Source organism: Coregonus clupeaformis, chromosome 21, assembly GCF_020615455.1.
Source record: "Coregonus clupeaformis isolate EN_2021a chromosome 21, ASM2061545v1, whole genome shotgun sequence".
NCBI classification, from domain to species: Eukaryota; Metazoa; Chordata; class Actinopteri; order Salmoniformes; family Salmonidae; genus Coregonus; species Coregonus clupeaformis.
In genome coordinates this window covers 38,779,008-38,788,554 of record NC_059212.1, presented here as the reverse complement: position 1 = coordinate 38,788,554, position 9,547 = coordinate 38,779,008, and the positions used below count along the sequence as shown (strand labels likewise).

At 46.0% G+C, this 9,547-nt stretch overlaps 1 protein-coding gene across 1 annotated transcript; it reads left to right on the top strand.

Annotated features, from left to right (window-relative positions):
- Window positions 1-371: 371 nt before the first annotated feature.
- LOC121534487 (carbonic anhydrase 4-like) lies at window positions 372-6,808 on the top strand. Its single transcript, XM_041841078.1, has 7 exons — window positions 372-426; window positions 525-551; window positions 5,326-5,496; window positions 5,637-5,785; window positions 6,176-6,271; window positions 6,370-6,448; window positions 6,612-6,808. The coding sequence occupies exons 1-7, from the start codon at window positions 372-374 to the stop codon at window positions 6,806-6,808; spliced, it is 774 nt and encodes a 257-aa protein (XP_041697012.1).
- Window positions 6,809-9,547: the final 2,739 nt, after the last annotated feature.

Below are 9,547 nucleotides of genomic sequence, written 5' to 3'. Positions count from 1 at the left end.
TTGGTCCGGACCAAATCTGAAACAATCATGGACATCTATGTTTCACAAATTTAGAAAGCACAGTACAACACAGTACTGTACAGTACAGTAGAGCAAAGCAGAGTATAGTAGTGTACAGTAGATTCCAAACTTGTGAAACAAAGACGTCTATGTTTAAGTCAAATCAAGGCCTGTCCGGACCGGGACAAATCGGAAACAATCATAAATGTCTGTGTTTGTGGACGTTGTGACGTTGAAATCAAGGCCGGTCCGGACCGGACCAAAAATCTGCATCTGTAGATTTTATAATCAAAGCCAGGGCAGACTGACCAAATTTCAACATTCAGCATCAGTCGGCTCTCCATTCATAATTGCCTTTCCCTCTCTCTCAGATGATTCAATTTGTGGTTATCGTTGCGACTATCTTTGTCCCCGCTGCATACAGTTGTAAGTAATTATTTTATTATTTTGTTGGCCTGTGACTGTCTTCTGCTATACATTTTGTGACTCGTTGCATAACCTTTCCCCTTTTTCAATTTTAACAGCGTGGTGTTACCATGATCCTAGTTGTAGTAAGTATTGATTTTACCCCCCTGGTTACATTTGTGTCATTTAGCAGACGCTCTTCTCCAGAGCGACTTACAGTAGTAAGTGCATACATTATTTCGTACTGGTCCTCCGTAGGAATCGAACCCACAACCCCGGTGTTGCAAGCACCATGCTTTACCAACTGAGCCACACGGGATACAGTGTACACTGAGTATACCAAACATTAGGAACACTTTCTTAATATTGAATTGCACCCCCACCCCCTTCTGCCCTCAGAACAGCCTCAATTAATCAGGGCATGGACTCTACAAGGTGTCGAAAGCGTTCCACAGGGATGCTGGCCCATGTTGAATCCAATGCTTCCCACAGTTGTGTCAAGATGGCTGGATGTCCATTGGTTGTGGACCATTCTTGGTACACAGGGAAAACTATTGAGCATGAAAAACCCAGCATCGTTGCAGTTCTTGACACAAGCCGGTGCCCCTGGCACCTACTACCATACCCTGTTCAAAGGCACTTCAATCTTTTGTCTTGCCCATTCACCCTCTGAATGGCACATATACACAATCTCAATTGTCTCAAGGATTAAAAAACCTTTAACCTATCTCTTCCCCCCTATCAACACTGATTGAAGTGGATTTAACAAGTGATGTCAATAAGGGATCATAGCTTTCACCTGTATTCACCTGGTCAGTCTATGTCATTGAAAGAGCAGGTGTTAATGTTTTGTATACTCAGTGTAATTTTTATTCACAAATTGTACATGAAGCATTTGCTTTGAAGTGATAGCGATGGATAATAGACTATAGAATTTACAGAACCAGTCAAAAGTTTGGACACACCTACTCATTCCAGGGTTTTTCTTTATTTTGTACTATTTTCTACATTCTAGAATAATGGAGAAGACATCAAAACTATGAAAGAACACAGAATCATGTAGTAACCAAAAAAGTGTTAAACAAATCAAAATATATTTTATATTTGAGATTCTTCAAAGTAGCCACCCTTTGCCTTGATGACAGCTATGCACACTCTTCTGACGAGTACTGAGTATACGAAAAGGCAGGACGCAGACACAGGAATTAACAAGGTCAAGGTTTACTTAACAATGAGAAAGAGAAATAACAAACAGAGTAAACGACACGAAGCTTAACAATCACACACAACATCATACAGAACAGTCCAGGGCTAAATAAGGGTGGTGATGCGATGAGGTGCAGGTGCGCTGGAGGTAATTAGGGTGCGTTGGGTTTCCATTCCAGTGTTGCCGAGGTGGTGCGCTCAGACCGGTGGCTCAGTAGACCGCCGGAGGGGAGCAACGGGAGGAGACGTGACAGTACACCCCCCCCCCCCGGATGCACGGCTACAGCCGCTGGACGTCGCCGGCCAGGAGCACGACCCCGAGGACAAGGAGCGGGCCGGTGGAAGTCCCGAATTAAGTTGGGGTCCAGAACGTCCCCAGCCGGAAATCAGCTCCTCTCCTCAGGACCATACTCCTCCCAGTCCACCAGATAATGGAGCCGTCCCCCACGGAACCTGGAGTCCAGCAGGTCCCTCACTGCATACGCGGGGCGTCCAGGGGGCGGAGGAGGCGTAACCTGGGGGACGGCATCCGCCAGAGGACCAGGAACCACCGGCCTGAGGAGAGACACATGAAAAGTGGGTGAGACACAGTAGTGATGGGGAAGGAGCAGCCGGTATGATACCTCATTTATCCGCCGGAGGACCTTAAACGGCCCCACAAACCGGCTGGTACCCCAGGACGCACTGGAAGGGAGTGAGCCCCGTGGAGGAGTGAACGAGGGAGTTCTGGGCATATTCTGCCCAGGGAAGAAACCTCACCCACTCACCCTGCCGGTCCTGACAGTGGCAACGAAGAAACCTCCCCAGCTCCTGGTTCATGCACTCCACCTGCCCATTCGACTGAGGCCTATACCCGGAAATGAGTCTGGCCATGGCCCCGATCTTCTCCAGGAAAGCCTTCCACACTCGGGAGGTGAATTGGGGGCCACGGTCCGAGACGATGTCCTCCAGAAGTCCATAATGCCCGGAAGACCTGTTGGAACAGGACCTCAGCGACCTGGAGAGCAGAAGGAAGACCAGTTAGTGGCAAAAAACGGCATGATTTGGAGAACCGATCTACGACCACCATGACTGTGGTGAAGCCGTCAGAACGTGGAAGGTCGGTGACAAAGTCTATGGACAGGTGTGACCAAGGTCGTTGAGGCACTGGGAGAGGAACTAGTTTGCCTGCCGGGGCGTTCTGAGGTGTCTTCGATTGGGCACATACGGAACAGGAGTTGACATCGCGGGAGACATCAGAAGCTAAGGTGGGCCACCAGTATTTTTGGGCTAGAGAATGCAGGGTGCGCTTAATACCAGAGTGCCCTGCCGTAAGGGTAGTGTGCGCCCGGAGGGGCGTCAGAAGCCGCTGGGTCCTCCTGAGCCGCCAGGCGGATGCCTTCGTCCACATCCCAAATGACAGGCGCAACGATGAGAGACGACGGCAGGATAGGACCCCCCAGATGCTTCCTTTCTCCGGTATGGTGCATCCTGGAGAGTGCGTCGGTCTTCACATTCTCGGATCCTGGGCGGTAGGACAAAATGAATTGGAAGCGAGTGAGATATTGGGCCCACCTGGCTTGACGAGAGTTCATCCGTTTCGCTGCCCGTATGTGCTCCAAATTCCGGTGGTCAGTAAGATTCCGGAAAGGATAGACTGCGCCCTCCAGCCAGAGCGAGGACCACCTCCAACAGCTCCCTGTCTCCAGCTCCATTGTTCCTCTCTGCGGGTGTAAGCTTTTTAGAGAAAAAGGCACGGATACATTTTCTCTGGCTTACCCTGCCGCTGGGAGGGGACCGCACCCACACCTTCCTCCGATGCGTCCACCTCCAGGTTGAAAGGACGAGATGGATCTGGGTGTTTTAGGTTGGGCGCTGTGGTGAACCTCTCCTTCAGGTGATGGCCTGTTGATGGAATTAGCATTTCTCCCCCTTCACCAACAGGCTGTGTTCCCAGAGGCGGAGTAGGACAGCTCGGACGTCCCTGACATGCTCCTCGAACGTAGGCGAGTAGATCAGGATATCGTCAATGTACACCACCACCAGTCTACTCAGCATGTCCCGGAACACGTCATTGACGAAGGACTGGAACACAGAAGGTGCGTTGGCGAGGCCGTAGGGCATGACGCAGTATTCATAGTGGCCTGAGGTACTGCTGAATGCCGTCTTCCACTCGTCTCCTTCCCGGATTTGGATCACGTTGTAGGCACTCCTCAGGTCCAGCTTGGTAAAGTACCGGGCTCCTCGTAGCTGCTCGATGGCCGACAGAACCAGAGGGAGGGGGTACCGGTACTTGGTGGTGGCTGCGTTCAGCCCCCTGTAGTCAATGCATGGTCTTAGTCCTCCGTCTTTTTTGGCCACGAAGAAGAAGCTGGCAGAGGCAGGAGAGGTAGAGCATCTGATGAACCCCTGTTTCAGGGTCTCCGCCACATACTTCTCCATGGCCTCAGTCTGCGCCATGGAAAGGGGGTAAATGTGACTCTTCGGGGGGAGTTGTCCCTCCAGCAGGTCAATGGTGCAGTCCCAGGGCCTGTAAGGAGGGAGACACGTAGCCTTTAATGAAGAGAAGACATCGGAGAGATCTGCGTACTCACGTGGAATGTTGGGCTGTAGGGCGGACTCCGGACTCTCCACTGACGTGGAACAACAAACCACCGGCAGGCAGGTCTTCCGGCATGAGGTGGACCAGGCTGTGATCCTCTTGGTGCTCAAATTTATGGTGGGGTTGTGTAGTCTGAGCCAGGGCAATCCCAAGACGATCCAGTGAAGGGGTGACGTGACGATGTGGAATAACAGTTCCTCGTGGTGCAAAGAATTGCTGCAAAGAAACCACTACTAAAGGACACCAATAATAAGAAGAGACTTGCTTGGGCCAAGAAACACGAGCAATGGACATTAGACCGGTGGAAATCTGTTCTTTGGTCTGATGAGTCCATTTTGAGATTTTTGGTTCCAACCGCCATGACTTTGTGAGACGCAGAGTAGTTGAACGGTTGATCTCCGCATGTGTGGTTCCCACTGTGAAGCATGGAGGAGGAGGTGTGATGGTGTGGGGGTGCTTTGCTGGTGACACTGTCTGTGATTTATTTAGAATTCAAGGCACACTTTTCCAGCATGGCTATCACAGCATTCTGCAGCAATATGCCATCCCATCTGGTTTGCGCTTAGTGGGACTATCATTTGTTTTTCAACAGGTGAATAACCCAAAACACACCTCCAACCTGTGTAAGGGCTATTTGACCAAGAAGGAGAGTGATGGAGTGCTGCATCAGATGACCTGGCCTCCACAATCACCCGACGTCAACCCAATTGCGATGGTTTGGGATGAGTAGGACCGCAGAGGGAAGGAATAGCAGCCAACAAGTGCTCAGCATATGTGGGAACTCCTTTAAGACTATTGGAAAAACATTCCTCATGAAGCTGGTTGAGAGAATGCCAAGAGTGAGCAAAACTGTTATCAAGGCAAAGGTTGGCTTCTTTGAAGAATCTCAAATATAAAATATATTTTAATTTGTTTAACACGTTTATGGTTACTATATGATTTCATATGTGTTATTTCATAGTTTTGATGTCTTCACTATTATTCTACAATGTAGAAAATAATGAAAATAAAAAAAACCCTGGAATGAGAAGGTGTGTCCAAACTTTTGACTGTTACTTTATGTATTACATATTCTATGACACTTATAAAACTATGGTACATTGAAACCATGGTATGATTGATTCCATGTTAAGATGACACCACTTGGTCCACCATTGCCAGTGAACATTGCAACGGATCCCGTCAGTCTCCCATCAACATCGTCTCCAGATCGGCAGTGGGCAACTCAACCCTGACTGCTTTCAACTTCACCAAATATGGAGACAACACCACAATGAAGAAGATCACGAACACTGGTGAAACCGGTGAGGAGAATGGATGGATGCCTTTCCTTCTCAATCCATACACACAAAGTCCCATTTGAGGATAATGTATCAACCAAACCATGAACCCTAATGTGAGAAATGGAACCAATTCCTATTTTTTTGTTCCTCTTCTCCTTCAGTCAAGGTGGAGCTGATGAGTGGTGTCCAGATTACAGGCGGGGCCCTGTCTGAGGCCTATGACAGCCTGCAGTTTCACCTGCACTGGGGCAACGGTACCTCAGTCCCTGGGTCGGAGCACACAGTGGATGGAACCCGCTACCCCATGGAGGTATGGGAAGGTTCAACACAACACACACCACCCCAACACCCTTCATGGATTGGTGCAAGCATGGCTGGAGGGAGTTTCCACCATATTCCAAACACTAGTCCATTACATTTGTTTGTTTATTTGGATAACCATTAGCTTTTGCAGAAGCAGTAGCTACTCTTCCTGGGGTCCTTTTAAATTAATGAAGGGCAGTGTATGAGTGCACTTCAGGAGAAGAGTAGAGAATCTTAATGTAGCCCATGTTACATGTGGTGACACTTCTCATACTGATGCACATATAACGTACTGCAATGGATCAATGTCAAGGTCTTCCTTTAGCCTTAGTCCAGAATGAATTTTCCAATGGATTCAGATAACTTTTCACATCAACTGTTATGCTTCAACTTTCAGTTGCACATAGTAAATGCCAAGTCTTCACTCAATGGTAACACGACTGCGGCCGTTGCAGATGGCACAGGACTCGCTGCTCTTGGCTTCTTCGTAGAGGTGAGCGGATGCTTTAACTTTCCTTTTTCCACAGTAGATTGGGCATTTCAATGTTTTATTGCAGTTTGTTATGACTAAAGTCTCTCTTTTTCCAACAGGCAATGCCGGGTAATGTGACTGGTTCATCAGCAGCCTGGAATACTCTGACATCCTACTTGGCCAACATCACACTAAAAGGTGAGAGGAGAGATTTGACTGGATCTGATTTTGATCAAGAACTCCTTCCTCAAAATAAAGTTTGTAATGAGTTTTTATCTTTGAATTCAAAATGACAAATGCTCTTGTTCCATTTCAGTAGCATATGACTTTAGCATATGCTTTCCTCTCTCTCTTCCTCTAGATGAGTATGTAAACATTACTCATGCTATTTCATTGGATGAGCTCCTGGAAGGGGTGGACCGTACCAAATACTACCGTTACCTTGGCTCCCTGACCATTCCAAATTGCAATGAGGCTGTGGTTTGGACAGAGTTCAAGGACCCTATCAAAGTCAGCAAGGACTTGGTGAGTTTGTGCAACAATTTTACCATAAACTGAACACAATGGACTATATCCCATATCGGTAACACTTTTTATAATAAGGTTCCATTTGTAAAGAGTTTATAAAGGGGTTATAATTACGTTATTAACAATGATTTAATCATTTGTAAATGCATTATAAACCATTAATAAAAGGTTATATCGAATTGGTCAAAATAGTGCAATAAATGGTCAGTGTTTGCTAAATATTGAGCAAATATTTACCTCTAGTTATTAACCATTTATAAATGCACTTACAAATGCTTATAAGATTAACCCTTATGTATCATCATGCAACCTAATTTCAATAATTGCACAGTTGAAAAGTGATTTTCTCACTTTTGGATGTCATGCATTGGTGTTCTGTCCCAGGAACATAAGAGGTTGCTTTTAATGATGTGTCTTGATGCCAATGTTCCCTCCCCCGAGACTGCTGCCCAGAATAAGGTGGTCCTCTGTAGCTCAGCTGGTAGAGCATGGCGCTTGTAACGCCAAGGTAGTGGGTTTGATCCCCGGGACCACCCATACACAAACATTTATGCACGCATGACTGTAAGTCACTTTGGATAAAAGCGTCTGCTAAATGGCATATTATTATTATTTAAAAATATCAGCGCGAGCAGAGAAGCACAAGATTGAACTTCACTCAACTTTCTAGAGTTTTCCCCTTTAGTTAACACTATCAACATATTCCTTTACTGTGGGAATTGTGATAGAATCAACGCAATATTAGCCACTTTCAATGCAACATACCAAACAAAACGAACTATGCAAGACTTACAATGGGGGAAAAATGTATTTAGTCAGCCACCAATTGTGCAAGTTTTCCCACTTAAAAAGATGAGAGAGGCCTGTAATTTCATCATAGGTACACGTCAACTATGACAGACAAAATGAGAAAAAAATATCCAGAAAATCACATTTTAGGATTTTTTATGAATTTATTTGCAAATTATGGTGGAAAATAGTATTTGGTCAATAACAAAAGTTTCTCAATAATTTGTTATATACCCTTTGTTGGCAATGACACAGGTCAAACGTTTTCTGTAAGTCTTCACAAGGTTTTCACACACTGTTGCTGGTATTTTGGCCCATTCCTCCATGCAGATCTCCTCTAGAGCAGTGATGTTTTGGGGCTGTCGCTGGGCAACACAGACTTTCAACTCCCTCCAAAGATTTTCTAAGGGGTTGAGATCTGGAGACTGGCTAGGCCACTCCAGGACCTTGAAATGCTTCTTACTTCGTTGCCCGGGCGGTGTGTTTGGGATCATTGTCATGCTGAAAGACCCAGCCACGTTTCATCTTCAATGCCCTTGCTGATGGAAGGAGGTTTTCACTCAAAATCTCACGATACATGGCCCCATTCATTCTTTCCTTTTCACGGATCAGTCGTCCTGGTCCCTTTGCAGAAAAACAGCCCCAAAGCATGATGTTTCCACCCCCATGCTTCACAGTAGGTATGGTGTTCTTTGGATGCAACTCAGCATTCTTTGTCCTCCAAACACGACGAGTTGAGTTTTTACCAAAAAAGTTCTATTTTGGGTTCATCTGACCATATGACATTCTCCCAATCCTCTTCTGGATCATCCAAATGCACTCTAGCAAACTTCAGACGGGCCTAGACATGTACTGGCTTAAGCAGGGGGACACGTCTGGCACTGCAGGATTTGAGTCCCTGGCGGCGTAGTGTGTTACTGATGGTAGGCTTTGTTACTTTGGTCCCAGCTCTCTGCAGGTCATTCACTAGGTCCCCCTGTGTGGTTCTGGGATTTTTGCTCACTGTTCTTGTGATCATTTTGACCCACGGGGTGAGATCTTGCGTGGAGCCCCAGATCGAGGGAGATTATCAGTGGTCTTGTATGTCTTCCATTTCCTAATAATTGCTCCCACAGTTGATTTCTTCAAACCAAGCTGCTTACCTATTGCAGATTCAGTCTTCCCAGCCTGGTGCAGGTCTACAATTTTGTTTCTGGTGTCCTTTGACAGCTCTTTGGTCTTGGCCATAGTGGAGTTTGGAGTGTGACTGTTTGAAGTTGTGGACAGGTGTCTTTTATACTGATAACAAGTTCAAACAGGTGCCATTAATACAGGTAATGAGTGGAGGACAGAGGAGCCTCTTAAAGAAGAAGTTACAGGTCTGTGAGAGTCAGAAATCTTGCTTATTTGTAGGTGACCAAATACTTATTTTCCACCATAATTTGCAAATAAATTCATTAAAAATCCTACAATGTGATTTTCTGGATTTTTTTTTCTCAATTTGTCTGTAATAGTTGACGTGTACCTATGATGAAAATTACAGGCCTCTCTCATCTTTTTAAGTGGGAGAACTTGCACAATTGGTGGCTGACTAAATACTTTTTCCCCCCACTATAGTATGCAAAACCAACTACGCAAAATATTTTGTTGTAGGCAGAAAGCATCAGAGTAGGATTCTATTGCAGTGACAGGCCCATACTCTACACAGTCCAGTGCACCATAACCAACCAGAGCTGCAGTAGGCCTATATGCAAATAGACCAATGCCATATATGGATCTGTGCCATTCACTTTGAACTTAACTGTTTTTACAGCATGAGCGGTCGTGAGTCGATGTGCTTGTTTTGAGATTGAAGTGAGAGCTACATGTAGGGATCTGTGCACATTTGTACATTTGTTCATATCCTTTGTTAGTTAGTGAGTTATTAGCCCATTTATAGATAGTTTGTAGTCAGCAATGGGGGAGTGATTGCTTCCTACAAGAGCACAAAATGTGTGCATT